General features: G+C 43.2%; 3 protein-coding genes across 3 annotated transcripts in view; 2 read left to right on the top strand and 1 right to left on the bottom strand.

Annotated features, from left to right (window-relative positions):
* The window catches only part of LOC127761571 (receptor-like protein 2), a 51,052-nt gene extending 33,926 nt beyond the window's left edge, over positions 1-17,126 (bottom strand). The window contains exons 1-2 of the mRNA XM_052285883.1: positions 17,050-17,126; positions 14,273-15,682 (exon numbers count right to left, since the gene is read on the bottom strand). Coding sequence (XP_052141843.1) covers positions 14,273-15,682; positions 17,050-17,126 — 1,487 coding nt within the window. The remainder of the gene's footprint in view (positions 1-14,272; positions 15,683-17,049) is intronic.
* Positions 1,760-4,264, top strand: LOC127762720 (receptor-like protein 3). The gene has a single exon (XM_052287194.1). It carries the CDS (start codon positions 1,760-1,762, stop codon positions 3,899-3,901), a length of 2,142 nt encoding a protein of 713 aa, XP_052143154.1. The 3' UTR covers positions 3,902-4,264.
* Positions 17,127-21,822: 4,696 nt separating the features above from the next.
* On the top strand, positions 21,823-24,285 carry LOC127762723 (receptor-like protein 3). Its single transcript, XM_052287196.1, has one exon. It carries the CDS (start codon positions 21,832-21,834, stop codon positions 23,995-23,997), a length of 2,166 nt encoding a protein of 721 aa, XP_052143156.1. The 5' UTR covers positions 21,823-21,831; the 3' UTR covers positions 23,998-24,285.
* Positions 24,286-24,731: the final 446 nt, after the last annotated feature.

Raw genomic sequence — 24,731 nt, 5'->3', positions numbered from 1 at the left:
AATAATAATATTTTTACCGATGGTTACCGTTTTCAAAATTTAGTTTTTTAATTTCTGTCAGCGTGGCATTGAAGTTGACACTAAATAGATAAATTTATAAATATCGAAATTTCCCGACCATTTCCATTCGTTTTCGAAAAAATAATAAAATAATGTACCATTTCCGATCATTTCTGACCGTTTTCATCCCTAATTACCGAAATAATATGGTAGCCGAATAAAATGGTTAGTAAACTATCAAACTATTTCCGATATCATTCGTATTTTTTTTACTGTTTCCGTTTCCAAGGGAGGGCCGGCCCAAATCTCCGGGAGCTAGAGCGCACGGCCCGGCATCCATCGGCATCCTGGCAATCTGACATGGTCTCTACAAGACTACAACCAATCTTTGGGGAGACTTAATTATTTACCACTAATTATTCAAATGCTATTTTTAGATTTGATCCTATTTTCCCCTCTTAATAGATAACTTTTTAATTATTTCCTCTGTTCCATACTCCCTCCGTCCTTAAATATAAGGGATTTTGGTTGGATATGACATATCCCAGTACTACGAATCTAGATAGGAGCATCTCCAGGTTCGTAGTACTAGGATACGTCCCATCCACCCAAAATCCCTTATATTTAGGGACGGAGGGAGTATTATAAGCCATTTGATTTTTTAAACTCTAATTTCTTAAAAGTTTATAGAAAAATATAACAACTATAGCACTAAATTAGTTTTATTGAATACAACATTGAATATATTTTGGTAATTTCTTTATTTTTATATAAAAATATTGATGTATTTTTCTATAAACTTGATCAAACTAGAAAAATGAATTAGAAAAAAAATTAAAGTGACTTATAACATGAAATGGAGATAGTGCTTGCTACTTTTGCTCATGCGACACGTCAACGTGACAAAAGACGATATGGGACCTAGCGAGTATCTCCACTTTACTTATCTCTTATCTAGTCGGTGCGAAGATACTCAGGCGGTGGCCAGAGATGACCAGGCGGTGGCTAAAGAGTGGAGATCGACGGCGGCCGCGGTCCCAGCCTGGCGGCGTGGTGAAGAGGCCGCGTGACCACAGCGTTCTCTCCGAATAAACCACAGATTTCAATCATCTCAATGTTAAAATTCTGCCAGTTCCAGTTCATACGAGACAACTAGCCGAACAAGTGAGAACAAAATTATTCAGAGGCAAAAGTTGAAAGTGAAAGGTAAGTGAAAACGCAAAGTTAATGTAAGCACAAATTCGAACTTAATATAAGGGATGCAATTGTACAAAGTAGCACTGCACGTTGCAAACATGAATTGCCAGCGCAAGCAGATGTGGTAATTTAATACACAACTGAATTAGACTGGAATCGACCACAAACGGAATCTGAGTTCTTAACATGAAACATTTCACACAAAATTGTTGAAATTTCAGAGTAAAACGACAGAGAACTAGGAACAAAAACTCAAACCGGGAAGGCGGGGACCTCTACTATATATAAACTGAAACGAGAATGAAAACAATAAAGATAAACAATGTGATAGAATGAGTCACATCACTACCAGTGATAGAATGAAAACAATAAAGATAAACAATGTGATAGAAAGACTCAAACGCAATAGATCAAGAAAGCAGCCATGTGCATTATTATCCTGAAACAGTGTCGTTTTCGCAACATTTTAGCTTCCAGATTGCCACATATAACTCCAAACGCAGCTCCGATGAGAGAGATCATGCAGATGGCACAGCATTCTCCGTGGAGAAGCAGGCTAGTCATGCCTTTCAATGGCCTCGCTACTGCTGCATTATTGCTGCTGCTTCTCATCGTGGCCACCTCCGCCATGGCTTGCGTCGAGCAGGAGAAGAACTCCCTCCTCCGGTTCATTGCTGAGCTGTCGCAAGACGGTGGCATCGCCATGTCATGGCAGAATGGCATGGACTGCTGTGTGTGGGAAGGCATCACCTGCAACGAAGATGGGGCTGTAATTGAGGTACATCTAGCCTCAAAAGGCCTCGAAGGGCAAATCTCACCGTCACTGGGAGAGCTCACCAGCTTGTCGCGCCTCAACCTGTCGTACAACTCCCTATCTGGTAGCCTTCCAGCAGAGTTGATGTCCTCTGGCAGCATCGTCGTCCTTGATGTCAGCTTCAATCGCCTCAACGGGGACCTGCAAGAGTTGAATCCATCAGTATCTAACCAGCCACTGAAGGTACTGAATATCTCAAGCAACCGGTTTACAGGAGAGTTTCCATCCATCACATGGGAGAAAATGAGGAACCTGGTCGCAATCAACGCGAGCAACAACAGTTTTACAGGGCACATACCTTCCTCCTTTTGCAGCAGCTCGACATCTTTTGCTGTTCTTGATCTTGGGTACAACCAGTTCAGTGGCAACATCCCCCCTGGAATAGGTAAATGTTCTGCCCTTAGACTTCTCAAGGCTACTGCCAACAACATCAGAGGGCCTCTCCCAGGTGATCTCTTCAATGCCACATCATTGGAGTACCTCTCTTTCGCTAACAATGGGTTGCAAGGAACAATTGATGATGCTCTCATCGTAAAGCTCATCAATCTTGTTTTTGTTGATCTTCGATGGAATAGATTCAGTGGCAAGATCCCAAATTCTATAGGCCAGTTGAAAAGACTAGAGGAGCTTCACATTTGCAGCAACAACTTATCTGGAGAGCTGCCATCATCATTGGGAGATTGCACAAATCTAGTAACCATCAACCTCAGGAGAAACAAGTTGACGGGTGAGCTTGCCAAGGTTAACTACTCCAATCTACCCAATCTGAAAACATTAGATTTTGCCTCGAATCACTTCACCGGCACAATTCCAGAAAGCATATACTCATGTAGTAATTTGACTTGGTTGCGGCTATCTTCCAATAGGCTTCACGGCCAGTTGACAAAGAACATACGGAATCTGAATTCTATCACCTTCTTATCTCTTTCCTACAACAATTTTACAGATATCAAAAATACTCTTCACATACTCAAGAGCTTAAGGAACCTCAATGTCTTGTTAATTGGGGGCAACTTCATGCACGAAGCTATGCCACAGGATGAAACAATTGATGATTTCGAGAATATTTTTGGTATTAGCATACATGATTGTGCATTGACTGGAAAAATACCTAGTTGGCTCTCAAAGCTCGGAAATTTGGCAGTTTTAGATTTATCGAACAATCAACTCAGTGGACCTATACCAACCTGGATCAATAGCCTAAACTTCCTTAAGTATGTAGACATATCCAATAATAGCCTTTCAGGAGAAATACCACAAGCACTAATGGAGATACCAATGCTAAAATCAGATAAGATTGCAGATAACTCAGACCCAAGAGCCTTTCCGTTTCCAGTGTATGCAGGCGCATGTCTGTGTTTTCAGTACCGTACAGTTACTGCTTTCCCTAAAATGTTGAATCTAGGTAATAACAAATTCACTGATGTGATCCCGATGGAGATTGGTGAGTTGAAAGCACTCGTTTCACTCGACTTGAGCTTCAACAACCTAAACAGGGAGATCCCACAATCGATCAGCAACCTCAAGAATCTGATGGTTCTAGACCTGTCATACAACCATCTGACAGGTGCAATCCCTCCAGCACTGGTGAACCTTCACTTCCTTTCTGAATTCAATGTTTCCTACAATGATCTAAAAGGGTCTGTACCAATTGGAGGCCAGTTCAGCACATTTCCAAGTTCTAGTTTTGCTGGAAACCCAGAGCTATGCAGCCCGATGCTTTTGCACCGTTGCAATGTAGCAGAAGCAGATTTGTCTCCCCCAAGCTCAAAAAAAGATTACATCAACAAGGTCATCCCTGTGATTGCTTTTTGTGTATTCTTTGGAATAGGAGTGGTATATGATCAGATAGTTGTATCTAGATATTTTCGGTTAAACCGATTACGATAGAGAAAGTCAATAACATGTACTGGATTAATGGCTTGTAGATATGGAATGGGCCATAGAAATGAAACAAGCAAAGCAACAGCTGCGTCTTTGTGATTACTATAACCGTCTTAACTGTGTGGTGATCTCGAGTGGTTCCACCCCCATCAGGATGAATAGTTGAATACCCAGGAAAAGCTGATTTGACCAGCTCGTGATATGTTCGTAAAATTCAGTTAATACAGTCTGCTCCAAAGTAGAAAATCAGAAGGAACTGAAGTAAACTGAAACCTGCCAGTACATAAATCTTGACAATATTACACATGAATGTAAACGTTCTTGTATTAATTTGTGGCTATATTTCAACAACTATCTCTGCAATTTGTTGTGAGGGGATCACAATCTGCAACTAGTGAAACAGCAATACTGAATTGAGAAAATGTCATAAATCGTTGCAGACAAAAAAAACTCATGCCGCGCCACATCCCAAATCTGACATGAAGCGGCTACTCTACGCAATCCTTCCTTCTAACTAGACCTTTGTAGAATCTACATCAGCAAATCAATCTAATCAAGAGGAGGCGGCTGCAGAGAGAACAGCGACGCGATTGTTCACCGGCCGGCTACGGGGGGTTTTGATTCCTCCCGCTTCCTGGCGCCGCGGCTCGAATCAAGGAGGGAAAGAGACATGGCTAACCTCACCTCGAGGTTTCCGCTCCTCGATCGCCGCGGCGCCGTCCTCTCGCTTCGCCGGATGCTCTCGCTTGCCCAACTCATGGACTCCATGGTTGGGGAGAAGATGGCGGCGGCTTGGCGGAGAGGAGGGAAACGGAGTGCCACGCTAATACAGGAGCTACGTTGTAAAAATTCCTGGCCGTAAACAAAAATCGCGATGATGAAAGAAGGGCCGAAATGAAAACTACCAATTCGTTAGCATTGGTAGTAGTACGGTTAGAGAGTCGAGCTAAGAAAATACAGAGCAGATGTGGTTTTTCTCTAAAGTTTTAACTCCCCAAACAATTAAGAGCAAATATAATAGAACGATAGTAGCCGATGATATGTGTGTCACGCCTTTTTTATGATCTGAACGAAAGAGGCAGGATGAGAGAGAGAGCAAACCGGCGACTAAATCGTCGCCGACTATACACAGGCTCTAAAAAACTTGGGTGTCATCCGCAGGCATGCTAACGCCACGTGGTCCTGTGCGATCAAACGTGTGGGCGGTCACTTGAAGATTAGGCCAACTATGGAGGGGAGAGAAGCGCGAAGGTCCGTGGCAACAGCATCGGAGGAGGTGCTCTTGAGCATAGAAACAACCAGCTCAGCCCACTCGCTGTCGAGCTCGACGGCGGCGTCGAAGGAGGCTCTCGAGCTCGGCTGCGTCATCTCCGGCTTAGTTGTACCACGCTCGGTATGAAAGAGTTCTATTGCAATGTTTTAAATTTTTGCTAGGAGCTAAGCTCATGGTGAAAAACAGTAGCAAGTGAAAGAAGAAAGAGAAAGGTGAACAACTTGGATAAAAAAGGGGAATAAAGTATGCTTTGTATTGAAGAATGTGTCGTACAATAGCTGATGAAGAAACTATTGCATTGACGTCTATAACTGAGGTGGAAGATTACAAGAATAAGCAACGGGCGACACCATTAACCTTGCTCCATAGTTGTAGAATCTAAGCCAGATTCTAAGAATTTATAATTGTAAATTCTAGAAAATGAATTAAAAGTTAAAAACTGAGTTTTTCAGCTATCTAAATTCTCAGAAGCTGGATATTAACCGGCTGTCTATCAAAATCTTATATTCCTCCAAATAGAGTCTAATAGTTTAGACTATAATAGTTACTTATAAATATATACTACTCCTACATCATTAATACCCAATTCATCTCTCATTGTCTTCCCCTATAGCTAGCTATAAATTTTGTGCCCTTAATTATTCACTCTATTCTCTTCACCATCTAACACCGTGTTTAGTTCCAAACTTTTTTTAAAAAAACTTCCAACTTTTCCATCACATTAAAACTTTCCTACACACATAAACTTTCAACCTTTTTGTCACATCGTTCTAATTTTAATCAAACTTTTAATTTTAGTGTGAACTAAACACAACCTAAATATAAGTTTCGTGTGACAATTTTCAAGCCTGTTTATATAAATATAAGTTTCGTGTGACAATTTTCAAGCCTGTTTATATAAATATAAGTTTCGTGTGACAATTTTCAAGCCTGTTTATATAAGTACTTTCTCTAGTAGTGGCCTGAAAGACTGAAAGAAGGGTATAAATATATAGGTCTGGAACAAAGCGCGGAATCTGACATGCTTTAGACAGAGTAATTTTGGAATACGCGTATGCAAGACTGTAATTAACATAGAATTTTCACACTAACTTTGTTGAAATTTCGTATAGAAAACAACAACGGAGGGATAAATGAAAACTGGAAGGCACAAAGTTTGTTCAACCATGTAAACGCAAACGAATTTCAGTAGCCCAACCATGCACGCAAACATGCATGTTATATACTACCTCCATCAGTTTACTCTTTCAGTAACCCAACCAACCATCTCTCAAGAGAAAAACAAAGTAATGCAATTAGAGCAAATTGATTGTTAGGGATGGATTATGAAAATGAAGATGATAGAGAGAGTTTTCCCTCAAAACAAGATGATAGAGAGAGTATTGAGATTATTAGCGGCGGGCCGGCTGTGTACGTCACCATTATAAAAGGTAAAGGAACCAGAATTTAACAAGCCGTGTTATAAGTACTACTCCCTCCGTATCATAATATAAAGAATTTTAACTTTTTCTTACACTGTTTAGCCACTCGTTTTATTAAAAAAAAATTTATACAAATATAGAAAACGAAAAGTTGTTCTTAAAGTACTTTGGATAATAAAGTAAATCACAAATAAAATAAATAATAATTTTAATTTTTTTAAATAAGACGAATGGTTAAACAGTACAAGTAAAAAGTCAAAATCCCTTTATATTATAAGACGGAGAGAGTATAAGTATAGCGACATAGCGTGTCCGAGAGGACAGGTGTATGGTGAAGAAATTTACTTGGTCCAATTCAAGGGCAAGCTCTACTGTCAATGTCAAACAATCTTTTTTTTAATTAGGGTATAATGTCAAACAATCTGAGACTCACATCATGTCGGCAAAAAGGAAATGAGAGAGGAAAAACCCTAGGAATAGCACCAAGCAACAAGTGAGGTAGCGGAAAATAAACTCATAGGTCAACACTCCATCAACCTGTAAATCTTCGATGCATCGACAATATACAATATTCGTGTGTGCGTATTATTCTTAGACATCACTATTTAAATTTTGGTAGGTGAAATTATATACCACATAACTTTATCACCATAAATTAAATAAAATTCATGCGTTTGAAAGAATCCTTAAAATAATTTCAAGTTTTTTTAAAAAAGAAGTATGTAACCAATGTAGGTTGATGTTTCGATTGCTGCAAAAGATCATCACAAAGCCAAGAGCAGTCAAAAGTCACAAGTGAGTTGTTGGGGACGGGTTCAAAATGCAGCTGCTTGAAGTGATAAAAGATCACAGGCACACAGTGTACGCCATATCTCCCTCTAGAGCGGGAGAAAAAAGAATATAAAAGGAAATCAGTAGTGGCCAAAGACCTGGACTATGACTCTGAGTAAACGAATGGAGAAGTTAAGAAATTCTAGTCAAGTGGCCAGCTAGCTGTACGAGGAAAAATCCAATTTAAGTGGAAGCTCTCCTGTCAAAGCATCATGAGCCAAAACACAAGATTGGTAAGAGAAGACGGCAATAGTTGGACTAAACTTCCAAACCTAAGCATGGCACCAAGCAGCTAGTAGTGAGCTTAGGTAGGGTAGCAGCAGCAAAGTGAACTCATATGTCAACACTCCATCAGCTTATAAAAATAATATAACTCTTCGATGCTTCGAGCCTTTCGACAATATAATAAATTGCTCAGGAACTGTGGTTCGGCATAAATCAAGCTCACTACTACTACTACCAGCACATCAGTTTCCAAACCAGCTTAATTCAGATACTGGCCATGAACAATCCAATAATACCTCATTCTTCCTACAGCAACAGATCATCCAGCAGGTTTTGCACTCATTTCCTTTGCCTTCTTCTTGTGCTGATACTCTTTGCTTCTCCGGCCAGCTCCTGCACAGAGGAGGACAGGAGCTCCCTCCTCCGCTTCCTCGCCGGGCTGTCACACGACGGCGGCCTCGCCGCGTCGTGGCGACCGGACATCGACTGCTGCCATGCCTGGGAGGGTGTCATCTGTGATGGCGAAGGCACGGTCACCGAGGTTTCCCTGCCGTCCCGAGGACTCCATGGAAGCATCTCACCGTCGTCCCTCGCCGGTCTGACCGGCCTGACACGTCTCAACCTCTCTCATAATGCTCTCTCCGGTGGCCTTCCACCGGAGCTCATGTACTCTGCGAGTCTGGTTGTTCTCGACGTCAGCTTCAACAGCCTCGACGGAGTGCTACCGCCATTGCCAATGTTGATGACTGGCTTGAAGCATCCTCTGCAGTTGCAGGTGCTCAACATCTCGACCAACAATTTACATGGTGAGATCCCGGAGTCCATTGGTCAGCTCAAGAAGCTGGAAGTGATTAGGTTGAGCAACAACAACATGTCAGGAAATCTACCATCGAGTCTCGGAAACTGCACACGTCTCACAACCATTGATCTGAAGATGAACAGCTTCAGTGGAGACCTTGGCAGTGTTGACTTCTCTTCCCTACATAATCTGAGAGCCCTGGATCTCCTGCATAATGACTTCAGTGGTGTAATACCAGAAAGCATATACTCATGCAACAATTTGACTGCGCTGCGGCTATCGTCCAACCAAATTCATGGTGAGATCTCATCAAAAATAGGTGATCTCAAGTACCTTTCTTTCCTGTCAATTACTGAAAACTCTTTCAGTGATATTGCGAAAACACTCCATGCTTTCAAGAGCTCCCGGAACCTCACTACCCTGTTTATTGGGGAGAATTTCTGGGGTGAGGTTATACCACAAGATGAGACAATTGAAAGTTTAGAGAGTATTCAGCATCTCTCAATTTATCGTTGCTCACTGATCGGAAACATACCTCTTTGGCTATCAAAGCTCAAAAATTTGGAGGTACTGGATTTATCCAACAATCAACTTACAGGGCCGATGCCGAGTTGGATCAACTCCTTCAACAACCTCTTCTATTTGGATGTATCAAACAACAGCTTTACAGGACAAATACCAGCCACCTTGATAGAGATACCCATGCTAAAATCAGATGATTACAAAGCTCATCGAACAATACTATTTGATCTACCTGTGTATGTAACCACTCTATCACGACAATACCGTGCAGTCACATCTTTCCCTGCACTCTTGAATCTTAGCGCTAACAGCCTCACCAGTGTGATTCCACCCAAGATTGGTGAGCTGAAAGCTCTTACTCATCTTGATTTCAGCTCTAACCAATTACAAGGAGAGATCCCACCATCTATCTGCAATCTCACAAACTTGCAGGTACTGGACTTATCCAGAAACTACCTCACTGGCCCAATACCTGAAGCACTGAACAAGCTCAACTTTCTCTCAAAGTTCAACATTTCTGACAATGATCTGGAAGGACCTATTCCGACAGGAGGCCAGATGAACACATTCTCAAGCTCCAGTTTTGCAGGGAATCCAAAGCTATGTGGCTCCATGTTGGCTACTTGTGATTCAGTAGGGGTAGCTCACACCATCCCAACTATCTCTGAAGATCAACAATGCAGCAGCAAAACAATCTCCGCAATTGCCTTTGGTGTGTTCTTTGGAATTGGAGTGTTGTATGACCAGCTAGTCTTGTCCAGATATTATGGCTAATGTTATTGTGCCTTTGTCCGAGATGATCGTGCATGCATGAATACTACATGTGTATTGGTCAGCAATCTCAAGAATCTAATGGTGCTAGACCTGTCTTACAACCATCTGACAGGAGCAATCCCTTCATCACAGGCAAACCTTCACTTCCTTTCTGAATTCAACATTTCTTACAATGACCTTGAAGGGCCTGTGCCATTTATAGGCCAGTTTAGCACATTTCCAAGTTCAAGCTTTGCTGGGGGGAACCCAAAGCTATGCAGCCCTATGCTTTTGCAAAGCATCTCCAGTCTCCATTATCTCCACAAAGCAGTATATTGACAAGGTCGTCTTTGCAGTTGCACTTGGTTTGTTATTTGGAGTAGGTGTGCTATAGGATCAGATAATCATATCCAGATATTTTGGCTGAACCAGTTAACACTGTGTGCTGGCTCTATATATGGAATTACTAAATGTATAATCATCTTCAGGCTGTGTACATCCTTTTTGGGTGTAGATGCCAGTTTAATCCATTATCTAAAAAAATATGTATAATCATCTTCAGATGTGTAGTGATCTTGAGTGTTTCTCAATTCAGCAGAGCCAAGTCATCCGCTCCAGTCACAGCAAAATGAACACCCCAGCCAAACCTGATTGGTGAGACCGTGATCTGTTAGAGAAATTCAGTCAGTTCAGTCTGCTCCAAAAAGTAGAAAATGAGAATTGATATGGCCGAAGAATCTTTCGCCGGGTCGGCCGAAGGAACAGGCGGCCAAATTTCATTAAGATTGGGGAGAGAGATGGCCGAAGAATCGATGAACACATGTAAACAATCTGAACTGAAAATACACAGTTGAGTAAATGAATAGTATCAATATTTGTATGTGAATGTGCATGTTCATCGAGATATTTTATACACTAAATATTTCGAGTATTTCTATCTGCAATTTGCCACAAGGTGACCCCAAATCTGAGCAACCGATAACACTGCAGTGAAAAAGCATCAGGAATCTCTGCAAAACTACATAACAGCGAGCAAACACCTTAGACACTATCAAATCTCACATAGGCACGATCCCAAATCTGCTGTCATGAATCAATCTAAGCAGCTACTGTACTGCGTAAAATCCTACACTTTCCACGAGACCTTTGCAGCATTGGTTTACCTCTGGAGCATCGGCCTCGGCCTCATGGATTCGGTCCCGAGCCGATCCGATCCGATCTGATCTCCCGCTCTGCCCATGAGGTGCTCGTCCGCCGCCGCCCCGCCGTCGCGGGTGCGAGTCCGCTGTTCGGCGGTGGAAGGCGAGATGGGCCTGTACGAGATCAGCTGGGCCTTGTACATGGGCCGGGCTGCGGGTGGACAAGAACCAGCTTTTGCCTTTTTGTTTTGGAATAAGTCCACTTTGAGTCCCTCACATATAACCCCAATCTAATTCATATCCCTGAACCGCAATACCGAATATGACTTGGTCCAAGCTATTGAGTCATCTAGTGGAGTCCATTTGTCAGTGACCCTCCTCTTTCTTCTCTTCACTTTCGCGTCCTCACTTTCCTCTCAAGCGGAAGTAGCAGGGCAGGGCAGCGATGCCCTCCTCCCTCACCCAACCTCATATGCTTCGGTGGCCCAATCCGGTGAGTCCTCGTTGAGGCGGTCGAGGGGGACTGCCGATGTGTGACTTTTGATACCATATTGCTTGTCTACCCCGAAGTGAACTCTCCTCTACGCTGTGTTCCCTGATGGTTGTGGTAGCTCCTAGCCTCCAACGAGGAAATCTCCGGCTGCGGTGGCAATGCCGGCACCGGCGCTTGGCTCCACAGGCAAGTGTTCAGCATTTTTTATTCATGTTGTGAAATCCAAATAAATAAAAGAAGTTTGTTTTTGAGCAAGTCATCGGAGAGGAGAGATTCTCCAACTGAATACATTGCATCAAATGATTTTATACAGGGCAGGCTTCACCTGCGCAAGCACTAAATAAAATAAAAGAAGTTTGTTATGCCCATTCTGCTTGAAAGAATTCAGAGCTGCAAGATAGCTTAGTAGCTCACCATCAATGTTTGCAAAGATCATGTTTGAGAGCATTGATCTGTGAATTCTCCATCCAAATTTCTTATGAAATAATTTTATCAGTTGTGTAAATCAATCTGCTAAAGAAGTCTATACAGAGATTGTCATGTGGAAGGGGTGCCAGGAGGCGATGACCTCGGCGAGGTAGAGGTTTGCGCTTCCTCGTCCCCGACGTTAGCCCAACGTGGAGCGGAATGGGGGAAGAGGGGGCGGAGCGGCGACAACATCCCATCTCACAGCCGCCGCCATCCTCGTTTGTGCTTCCTCCTCCCCGACAGCAGTGAGCGGAAGGGGAAGAGGGGGCAGAGTAGGCGGCCTGACGACAGCCTCCCCTCTCACCGTTGCTGCCTTGCGGCTTCCACAGTTCCACATGTGAGGAAAGTGAGGAGGGGAAAGGGAAGGGAGAGAAGAAAGATGATGCTCATTGACGGGTGGGCCTCACAGTCACAGGATTGCTTAGCGAGTTAGACCAAGTCAAAGTGCCACGTCAACGAAACCATCATTCAAAACCGCTGAGGGAGTCAAACACCGGTTTTAATAGTTGGAAGGTATATCCTATATTGCTGTTCAGGGGGTTCAGGGGTATGGAGTAGATTGGAGGTATATTTGAGGGAGTCAAAATTGAACCTATATTTGAGGGACTCAAAGTGAACTTATTCCAAGTCATAATGCGGTAATGGTCCAGATAAGATGGGTCGTCCCACCGCCCACAGCCGTTCCCGGTCGTCGCCGTGCACTGCCGCCGGCAGCCGAAGCGAGACGACGGCGTAGAGGAGATGCTCTTCTCGATCAGAAGCGGAGGACTCGAGGTTAGCCTTGTCTTCTTCTCCCCCTCCTGATTTGAGCCGCGGCCAGGAAGGGATCCCCCGCAACCGCCCAGCGAATAGCTCGGCCAGATCTCTCGCGTATTCGCGTCGATCACGGTATTGCAGTGTTCGTTAGTTTCAGATTTGTGATCCCCTCTCTCGTGGCAAATTTCAGATAAATATTTCTAAATGTAGTCGCAAATTAATGGAGGAGCATTTTACATTCACGTAAAACTTTCACAGTTTCACTTGACTCTCTTTTTGCCGGGTCGGCCGAAAGATTCGGTCGACCAATTTCATTAAGAAAGGGAGGAAGTTCACTACAATAAAAGCTTACAACGACAGAATGCTGTCGAGATGATTGGGGGAAAACCCCAACCCTGTAAGCTACGGGGGATTACAACTTAATCACTATCGCCATTACAAGAGGTGAAAACTCCTGCTGTCCTCCAGACGATGGTCTCCTCTGTGATGTCACTCACTAGATGCTCTGTGCTTCGAAATTTCTGCTCAAACACGCGCGCATTGCACTCTTTCCACAGGAACCAGCAGGTTAGTGCGAAGACGCTGTCAAAAATGTCCCTGTAGCCCACCCGAAAATTCAGCCTCGCCGCCATCCACCATTCTGTTAGGTTTCACTTGACTCATCTACTGACAGATTTCAGTTTACTTCTTTCTACTTGTTGGAGCAGACTGTACCAACTGAAGTTCACTAGAACATCAAAGAATTTGGCCTTGCTAAGTGAAATGTGAAAATCACTCGAGTAAACTACAAAATTGCATTACAGGCCACTAAGCCAGAACACATGTAGAGAGCTAGAGTGTGCTCTCGGATCTCCTCGATATAATTGACCGAGTTCAATAAAAGCTTCCATTATCTTTTTTTGTAAAAAAAAGAAGAAGAAGAAGAAGCTAGAACACACTATTGACTGTCTCTATTGGAACTGCTTTAGCCAAAATATCTGGATATGATTGTCTGATCATACAGCACACCTACTCCAAAGAACACACCAAATCCAATTGCAAAGACAACTTTGTCAATATACTGCTTTGTGGAGATAAGGGAGGTTGGAGCTGCTTCTGCCAAATTGCAATGCTGTACAAGCATTGGGCTGCATAGCTTTGGGTTACCAGCAAAACTAGAACTTGGAAATGTGCTGAACTGGCCTCCAATTGGTACAGGCCCTTGAAGGTCATTGTAGGAAACGTTGAATTCAGAAAGGAAGTGAAGGTTCACCAGTGCTGATGGGATTGCACCTGTCAGATGGTTGGAAGACAGGTCTAGCCCCATCAGATTCTTGATGTCACTGATCGATTGTGGGATCTCCCCATGTAAGTTGTTGAAGCTCAAGTTGAGTGAAAGCAGTGCTTTCAACTGACCAATCTCCACAGGGATCAGACCACTTAATTTGTTGTTACCTAGATTCAACATTTTGGGGAATGCACTAGCTGCACGGTACTGAAAACACAAAGATACACCCACATAAATTGTGAACGGGGAGACTCTTGGGCCATCTGGGTGATCTTCAATCTTGTCGGATTTTAGCATCGGCATCTCCATCAGTGCTGTTGGTATTTCCCCTATAAGGCTATTATTGGATAAGTCTATATACTTAAGGAAGTTTAGGCTATTGATCCAGGTTGGTATTGGTTCACTGAGTTGATTGTTGTGTAAAAGTAGAAGTTCCAACATTTTTAGCTTTGAGAGCCAACTAGGTATTTTTCCAGTCAGTATGCAATTATTTATGGCAAGAACATGAAGATTCTCAAAACCATCAATTGTTTCGTCCTCTGGCATAGCTTCATGTATGAAATTACTCCCAATTAGCAAGGTAGTGAGGTTTCTTAAGCTCTTGAGTATGTGAAGTGAGCCTGTGATATTTGTAAAATTGTTGTAGGAAAGAGATACAAAGGTAAGGGATTTCAAAATTTCTAATTTCTCCGTCAACTGACCTTGAAGCTTATTGCGAGATAACCTCAGCCAAGTTAAATTACTGCATGAGTAGATGCTATCTGGAATTGTGCCGGTGAAGTAATTCGAGGAAAGGCCCAAAGCTTGCAGATTGTGTAGGTTGGAGAAGTTAACCTTAGAAAGCTCTCCTGCCAACTTGTTATTTTCAAGGTTGATGGTGATTACATTTGTGCAATCACCCAAGGATGATGGCAGCTCCCCAGATATGTTGTTGTTGTTCATGTGAAACTCCTGTAGTCTCTTCAGCTTGCCTATAGAATCTGGTATTGTGCCACTGAATCTGTTCCACGCAAGATCAAGAAAAGACAGATTACTGAGCTTTATCATGAGTGCACCATCAATTGTTCCTTGCAAATCATTGTTAGGAAAAGAGAGGCACTCTAGTAATGTGGCATGGAAGAGATCATCTGGGAGGGCTCCTCTGATGTTGTTGTGACCAGCCTTGAGCACTTTAAGGGCAGTGCATTTGCCTATTCCAGGGGGGATGTTGCCACTGAACTGGTTGTAGCTAACATCAAGAATGGCGAAGGATGGCAAGCCGGTACAGAAAGATGAAGATATCTGCCCAGTAAAACTGTTGTTGCTGGCGTTGATTGCAACCAGGCTCCTCATTTTCTCCCATGTTGTGGATGGAAATTCTCCTGTAAACCTGTTGCTTGAGATATTCAGTACCTGCAGTGGCCGGTCAGATACTGATGAATTCAGCTCTTGCAGGTCCCCGTCGAGGCGGTTGAAGCTAACATCAAGGACGATGATGCTGCCAGAGGACATCAGCTCCTCGGGAAGGCCACCGGAGAGCAGGTTGTAGGACAGGTTGAGGTACAGCAAGCTTCTGAGCTCTCCAAGGGATGGTGAGATCTGCCCTTCTAGGCCTTTAGAAACCAAATAGACTTCAATTATAGCCCCGTCTTCACTGCAGGTGATGCCTTCCCACGCGCAGCAGTCGATGCCATTCTGCCACGACATGGAGATGCCATTGTCGTGCGATAGCCCAGCAAGGAACTGGAGGAGAGAGCTCTTCTCCTGCTCAAGGCACGCAATGGTGGAGTTGGCCATGGAGAGCAGCAACAACAATAGCGCAGCAGCAGCGAGACCTGAGAAAGGAATCGCTAGCCCGCTTCTTCACAGAGAATGTGGTGCCTCCTTCATGATCTCTCCCATCACAGCAGTGTTTGGACTTGAATTTGGCAACTAATATTTGTTTGTGAAAAGTTACACTGTTCGGTGAGGATATATATACACAACTGAATGCATGTTTCGAACCCTGCATGTTTGAACAGACCGCGTTCGAAGTCCCGAGGTATGAATTTCGTGGTTAAATGACTAAATAGGACAACTGAAGTACCCATTTGCCAAACTCTTATCTATCACGTTGTTTTCATTTTATGTTTAATACTTCAGTCTCACTTTGGCAATTCGAGCATGTGATCCTAAAATTGGCATGGCAGAAAGGGTGACTGTCCTATGTGGTCCAAGGCAAATATACTGTTCTTTTCTCGATAATATTGTAGACTTTTCTGCATTCTTCCTGGTGTCAGTTGTTCTTTCTAGTTCTTTGTAGTTATATATGGAAATTTCAGCAAAGTTTGTGTGAACTGTTTTATGTTGCGAACAGGGAAAGCATGCATGATTTCCGGCCTGTTCACTTTTGATGCCATTTTCAACTATACCATTTTCTTTCGCAAAGTTACCAAAAAATATCTACGTTTAATTTGTTGCCAAATTTGGTAAATACATAAGAAATCCTGCCAAAATTTTGGCAATATTGCTATCTTGCCAAAATTTTACATCTTGCCGAAATTTTAGCAATGCGAAAATTTGGTAACGTTTATTTTGGCTACAATCTGAAGAGTCCCTTCTTTCGTTCATTGATTCCAGATTACCTCAGTAATTATATAAGTGCTGATCAGGATCACTGACCATATCTACTTATCTGAAAACAACAGATGCGACTGATCACGTCCTACTTCTTGCACTGAGTGATTTGCAATGAAAAAGAGATCAGACGAAACGAAAAATACACACATATCCGAATTATTTTCAAGAATAGAGGGATAAATATATGGGCTGTCAAAAAAAGCTGTTGTTAGACTAGTGTAACAACCTGCGCTTTAGAACCGTACAATTCAACCTATTCAATAAGCGAGTCCATTTACACGGGTTCACATCCTCTATCACAATGGCACTATCATTACAGACACTAACGTGTGGGGCAATAGGATGATATGACCCACATACCAGTGATTGTAATGGTAGTGATATTATGGTAAAGGATCCTCACACATAACATCTTATTTACATTTTTATCCTTTCACTTCGTGTAAAATGGTTAATCAACCAAAAATGGTATGGTTGAAGGGATAAGATCTTATAAGTATATTTGCTCAACTAGCGAGATGGTACTAATCAAGTGTATACAGTACTCATTCGCCACATATGTCACATTTTAATTGAACCAGGATGTCACATATGAACTTGCAGACTGACTTCCTTATAGAAATGATGGTCCCAGCCTTGTTAATGGCAGTGGAGGACGGTCCGTACGTGTGGCCCTCGCGGTCCATGGCGACGATGACGCCATTAACAAGACCGAGTTTAGTTCCAAACTTTTTCTTCAAACTCCAACTTTTCCATCATATCAAAACTTTCCTACACACACAAACTTTCAACTTTTCCATCACATCGTTCTAATTTCAACCAAATTTTCAATTTTAAAGTGAACTAAACATGCCCCAAGTTTGAATGCAAATCGAGCAACTCAGGGCATTAACGATTGGCAAGGACAGTCTGGACAGAATTATGAAGATGTTGCCATTGTTAGCCAAAATAGATGGACAAGACTAGCTGGTCATACAGCACTCCTATTCCAAAGAACACGCCAAAGGCAATCGCTGCAATGACTTTTTGATGCTGGATTCTTTTTCAGAGATGGCTGCGAGGAAGCTGCCTCTACTGAATCATCACAATCATTACCCAAAACAGGGCCACATAGCTTTGGGTTCCCATCAAAACTCAAACTTGACCTTGATAATGTGCTCATTTGAACCTTGTAGATCATTGTTGGAAATGTTAAAGTTTGAGAGGAAGTGGAGCTCCTTGTTCAGTGCCTCAGGCCGGTATTGGACCTATGAGATGGTTGCTAGATAGATTGGGATGCATCATGCATTTGATACTGTAATGGTAAGGAGTGTGTGATTTCAATCCTGAGATCCCGTGTTCAATCTCGAACACGTTCACAATGTCTTCTTTAAACATTTTAAAAATTTAGAGGGATGTCTCTCCCTTCAAATCTTGTTTTTTTAGATGGTTGCCACATAAATCTAGCACATGTACGTTTGCGAGTTGGGATCTCTCTGTGTAATTTGTGACAACTGAAATCTAGTCGAGAAAGGGATTTTAGCTCACAAATCTCTGACGGAATCACACTTGTAAAGATGCGAGTACACGGCCGAGAAAGTTGGCATCGGCCGGGCGCGTGCGCCGGCAGCGGGTGTTGGGAGGTGGGAGTGGCGACGGGCGGGGGCGTGGATGGCGAGATTGGCCTGGCCTTCGACAAGAACTGATGACTGGGCCTTATTTTTTTTCGGCCATATGGGCATCATGTCCAGCTATTTGGGCCGGGAGAACACAGGTAGGAAGAAGTGCACTGTACATCCCTCAATTCATTTATACATCCCTTAACCGCAAAACCAGTTAATGGAGCATCCTCCAACTCTTAAAACCAGCGCAAATCTAATCCGGCCCTTAGTGGTTTGGATGGCGATTTCGTCCTACATGGCACATTGATTTTGTCTACTCCTGCTGACGTGTCGCTTACGTGACAATTTTAATAGAAAAAAAAATAAAAATATCTTGTGGGGCCCAATATCAGAGAATAATTATTTCACCCATTCCTCTCTCAAGCTCTTCGCTGCGGCGGCCCTGAAGCGGTGGCCTTCTCAATGTCTGCAGCGGCACGCCCTTGCCGAAGTCAGGGGAGTAGGAAGATGTGGAAAGCGTGAAGGTGGAGAGGAGGCACCCTTGGTTGTTGTCTTTTTTTGAGGGGTGCACCCCTCGTTCTCTTTGATCGTGGGGGCGACTGGCTGCCAAGTTGTTGGCAATCAACTCGAGGTAGCTACATGTGTTGTGATTTCCTTTGTGATAGGGAAGATCGGTCATGGATTCGGTAGTTTTGGCTGGTTGTGAGCGGGAAATATACTCGTAACGGTTGTTTCGGTAGTCTTGGCTGGTTGTAAGCGGGAAATATACTCATAACGGTTGTTCTCAAAAGGCAGCTGTCGTTGGAGACATATGTTGTTTCCAATAAACTCTTGGTAATCAAACGAATCCATGAGGAATAGTGAGAGAACTCTATATTTGGCAACGCCATCCCCTGTATGTCGTCTACTCGTTGAAGGTGTAGTCTTATATTTGGATGAAAAATCTAGTTTTGGTTTTCAAATAATAGCGGTGAATAAGTGATGGTTCCTTTTTGACGGTGTTGTTTTGGAGTAGGTTCATATACATTTTTGTGTTTGTTCGGTGACTAAGAATTATTTTTTCTTTCTTTTTTTTTTTTGTTGTGTGCGTCCCAATAGAAGCATAGGCCGGGTATTTATTAATGAAATTCTTCCTATATCCAAAAAGATGAAGTCTTACGAAGGCCGATGTGGCTTGCTTTGATTGAATCTTGATTTTTTTTAATTCCTAACTGTTTTGTAAGAATTTTTTTTATACATATAGCGCTGCTAAAAAAAAAGCGAAGACCTACTCCCTCTATTCAAAAGTCTAAAATATATTTTATTTTTTGGTTTTCTCCAAAAGCCTAAGATGTATTTGTAGTCTTTATATGTTAAATTAAATTGTTCATCAGAACTCGAAGATTCATATTAGTATTCATTGGTTGCATACATGCATAGTTATAGTCTCATGTTAAATTAAATTGTTGATCGGAAAAAAAGACTTGCATATATGTATATTGTTACTTGGTTTTGATATATGGTGAAGGAGTTAATTACTTCTTGATCTTGGTGATAAAATAAATATGTTTTAGATTTTTGGATAGAGGGAATAAGGAATTTCATGGACATTTTGAACGTAAAAATCAGTGAAGTTCTTCCATTTCAAAGGAGATCTTGAACGATCTCGCTAAAAAATGTCAAGAACTTGATATGCTAGGTATGTCGGGCAGCATGCCTCATGCGGTTTTCTCGTACACGTCTCGACTTTTTGAACAATAACCACCGTCAAATATTTCCATGAAAACAAGGACAGGAAACAGAGTGACATGCTAGTACAAGGGCTGCATAGTAAAAAAATTCCTGGCCATAAAAAAAACGCTGAGGAAGGAGTAGCAGTCTTGAAATAAGGGCCCCAAGAAATATAAAATACAAGTTTGTTACAAGGCCGGCTTGGCGCGAGAGGCGCGGCCGATGGAAGGACCGGATTGGCGCGAGAGGCGCGTCCGGTGGAGGAGGCCGGCTTGGCGTGAGTGGCGCGGCCGGCGGTCAAGGAGGCGACCTTGGTGCGTGGAGGAGCTGCCGGTGGGTGTGGCGGGGTCTTCGGTGCATGAAGGCTAGCCGGCGAAGGGCGCCGGTGCAAGGGTCCCACATGTCGGCAGAGGTTGAGTTGTGGTGAAGCATCGGTGTGTCAGCCGTGGTTTCGCAGGTGGTGAGCGGCGGGTGAAAACCCAGCCCGGCTTTGGCCGGACCAACAACGATGCTTAATTTCCCCTCCTGAGGACGTTGTCATGCTGTCTCGTCCCTCAAGGGTGGTTGACAGTGAAAGCCCAGTCCTGGCTCACTTGAGCCTTGACGGACGGCGGCGGCGGTTTTCCGTCGCTTCTCTTCTTGAAGACGTCGTTTTGGCACCCCTTTGCTGTGTGGTGATCTCGTCTGTGTTCCTTTGTTGGTCTAGCGGCGGTCGGTCACGCTTAGCGGCGGCCGGTCCGGTGCTAGCCTTCTCCCGGACTTGTGTTTTGGCGCTGTTGATGTGTGGGTGGTGGTATATTTTTTCTTTTTCCTGGTTACGACCCTCCAGGGTTGTAATCTTGTAATTTTTTTCTGCTCTATCAATAGAACTTCGCACCGTCTCATGCGAGTCGTTCAAAAATAAAGTTTGTTACAAGAGCCAACGCGATCAAAGATAACATAAGCAATTTTAATAGTATAGCCCACCACTAGCTCCAATTCATCTATAGTCAATCTAATAGCCAATTCATACAATAGTTGCTTACTATACTATTAATATATGGTCCCACATATCATACACTTATTGTGTCTTGTAGTCTGTGCTACAGCTGGCTACAGATCTGTAGCCCGCTGCTCTTCTCTCTCATCTTTTATCTTAATTAAATATGTTTGTAGCTGGCTAATAGTCTGCTATTGTACATGCTCTAATAGTATCAGACTTTATACGGTATAAAATCTGGAACACGCGAATGCCGAATGCAAGAACTTGTCTGTGACAAAGAAATTTCACGCACCCTTCGCCGAAGTTTCTTTAGAAAACAACAACGAACTACGAAGGGATATAAACTGAAAAAGAAATGAAAACAAAATACTACTCCTAAGTAGGTAGAACTGTAGCAACACAAGCTTTACATCACACAACGAATGCATCAAAGATTAAAACAGCCTTTACTTGAAGGCTTGATCACATTTTGTTCAAACATGAAAACGCAAACGCATTCCAATCCAGCAGCACGCGAACATGTAACATACCTGCATCCATTACATTAAGTAATCTTTTACAACAGATTTGTTGTAGATTATCACAAGCCAAGAACAGTCATCAGTCGCAAATCGGTTGCTGATGACGGAGTCAAAATACAGCTGCTGGAAGTATCAAGATTAGAAGCAAAATGTACGCTATACCTCCCTCCAGGAAAAAAAAAATGATAAAAAGTATAGATCAGTAGAGGACATAGACCTGGACTATGACTCTGATTAAAGACTTAGGAGTAAACGAATGGAGAATTTAACAAATAGCAGTCAAGTGGCCATTTGTACAAAGATCCAATTTAAGTGGAAGCCCTCCTGTCAAGCATCATAAGACAAAACATAAGAATGGTAAAAGAAAACGGCAATAGTTGGACAGAATTTCCAAACCTAAGCATAAAAGCAAGCCAGCGAGGTAGCAGCGAGTAAACCCATAGGTCAATACTCCAACTTGTAAATCTTCGAAGCTTGGACAATATATCGCTCATGTACTACGGTTTTGCCCACAATACCAGCCTATCTTGGTGAATCAAACTCGCTATTCTGTCACAGCTTCCAACTGACACAAACCATGAAGCCAATACCACATTCTTCATGCAGAACCAACACCAGCAAGTTTTGGATAAATTTCTTTGGCCCTGTTCTTGTGTTGCTGCTATTCACCTTCATCTCTCCTGTCGGTTCATGCACCGAGAGGGAGAGGCGCTCCCTCCTCCGGTTCCTCACTGGGCTATCGCAGGATGGTGGCCTCGCTGCGTCATGGCAGAATAGTACAGATTGCTGCACCTGGGAAGGGATCATCTGTGGAGAAGATGGTGCAGTAACTGAGCTATTACTGGCCTTAAGAGGCCTACAAGGGTGCATCTCATCATCCCTGAGCGAGCTCACCAGCTTGTCGCGACTCAACCTGTCATACAACTTACTCTCCGGTGAGCTTCCATCAGAGCTGATATTCAGCAGCATTGTCGTCCTTGATATCAGCTTCAACCGCCTGGATGGAGAATTGCAGGAGCTGAATTCGTCATCACCTGACCGGCCTCTCCAGGTACTGAATATCTCAAGCAACCTGTTTACGGGAGCATTTCCCTCCACAACATGGGAGAAAATGAGCAACCTGGTAGCAATCAATGCGAGCAACAACAGTTTTAGTGGGCACATACCTTCCTCTTTCTGCATCAGCTCACCATCCTTTGCTGTGCTTGACCTTTCTTACAACCAATTCGGTGGCAGCATCCCCCCTGGAATAGGTAAATGCTCTTCCCTTAGAATGCTCAGGGTTGGCCAAAACAATATCATTGGGACCCTGCCAGATGATCTCTTCAGAGCCACCTCATTGGAGTACCTCTCCTTTCCTAATAACCACTTGCAAGGAATAATTGACGATGCACTAATGATAAAGCTCAGTAATCTAGGTTTTCTTGATCTCGGTGGGAACAGATTCAGTGGCAAAATCCCAGATTCTATAGGTCAACTGAAGAGACTAGAAGAACTTCACATGGAAGAAAACAACATATCTGGAGAGCTGCCACCAACCTTGGGTGATTGCACAAATCTAGTTACTATCAACCTCAAGAAAAATAAGTTGAAGGGAGAGCTTGCCAAGGTTAACTTCTCCACCTTGCCCAATCTGAAAATTTTAGATTTATCTTCAAATTACTTCATTGGCACAATTCCAGAAAGCATCTACTCATGCAGTAATTTGACTTGGTTGCGGCTATCCACAAACAAGCTTCATGGAGAGTTGACAAAGAAAATAGAAAATTTGAAGTCCATCACCTTCATATCTCTTTCCTACAACAATTTTAAAAATATTACAAATACACTCCACATACTGAAGAACTTAAGGAATCTCACTGTCTTGCTACTCGGTGGCAACTTCATGCATGAAGCTATGCCAGAGGATGAAACAATTGATGGTTTTAAGAATATTCAGGGTCTCGGCATAAATGATTGTGCACTGACTGGAAAAATACCTAATTGGCTATCAAAGCTCAGAAGTTTGCAACTTTTAGCATTATATAACAATCAACTCAGTGGACCAATACCAACCTGGATCAGTATCCTTAACTTCCTTAAGTATGTTGACATATCGAATAATAGCCTCACTGGAGAAATACCAACAGCATTGATGCAGATGCCAATGCTAAAATCGGACAAGATTGAAGATCACCCTGACCTAATAGTCTCTCCTTTTACAGTTTATGTGGGCGCATGTTTGTGTTTTCAGTACCGTGCGACTAGTGCATTCCCAAAAATGTTGAATCTAGGTAACAACAAATTAAGTGGTGTGATCCCCATGGAGATTGGTCAGTTGAAAGAACTGCTTTCACTCAACTTGAGCTTCAACAACTTAAACGGGGAGATCCCACAAGCGATCAGCAACCTCAAGAATCTGATGGTGCTAGACCTGTCTTCCAACCATCTGACAGGTCCAATCCCATCAGGACTGGTGAACCTTCATTTCCTTTCTGAATTCAATGTTTCCTACAATGACCTTGAAGGGCCTGTACCAATTGGAGGCCAGTTCAGCACATTCCTAAGTTCTAGTTTTGCTGGGAACCCAAAGCTATGCAGCCCTATGCTTGAACACCATTGCAATTCAGCGGTAGCAGCTCCAACAACCCCTATCTTCGCAAAGCAGTATATTGACAAGGTAGTGTTTGCAATTGCATTTGGTGTGTTCTTTGGAGTAGGTGTGCTATATGATCAGATAACCATGCCCAGATATTTTGGCTAAACCAGTTATGATCAAGTCGATAAATAATGTGCCATGCTGGTTAGAAGATAAGCAGTGGCTAGTGATCTCAAGTGGTTCTCACTTCAGCAAGGCTAATTCAGTGGCTCCAGCCCCAGCAAGATGACATATTGACACCCCAGGCCAGGCAAAACTTACTTGATTGTCCAGCTTTGTGATGTAGTAGTGAAATTGAGTTAATACAATCTGCTTCAATAAGTAGAAAACTGGAAGGAACTAAAATAAACTGAGATCTGATAGTAACCGAATCATGTCACGATTATGCATGAATACAAATGTACCTGCAGTATCAAGTTGTGACTATATTTCGAGTGCTGTATCTCCAATCCACCACGCGCGGGGCGCTAATCCGCAACCAAACGACACTGCAATACCGCATCGAGAAACGCCATAAATCTCAACCAAGCATTTGAAGCCACCTTCCCCGATCTCTAAACAACACTGGAGAATCAACCAAGCCATGGTACTCCACTAGCTTTGATTTACCTCAGGAATCAGGAGCATAGCCCGCGGGTAGCCTCGAGCTAGGAGTCACCGGACGGTAGGCCTCTCGGTCTCCCGCGGCCTGCCTCTGCCCCCGCAGCCCGCCGGAGCGGGAGCGAGGCCGCCGTTTGCCGGTGGGCGGTGGCCGGACGGCGAGGATGGCGATGGTTCAGATCGGCCTGGCCTTCGACATGGGCCGGGCTGACGGTGGAAAACTGATGACTTGGGCTTTT

This window comes from Oryza glaberrima, chromosome 2, assembly GCF_000147395.1.
Source record: "Oryza glaberrima chromosome 2, OglaRS2, whole genome shotgun sequence".
NCBI classification, from domain to species: domain Eukaryota; kingdom Viridiplantae; phylum Streptophyta; class Magnoliopsida; order Poales; family Poaceae; genus Oryza; species Oryza glaberrima.
The sequence above is the reverse complement of the archived record's forward strand: the minus strand, read 5'-3'. Positions and strand labels throughout refer to the sequence as shown.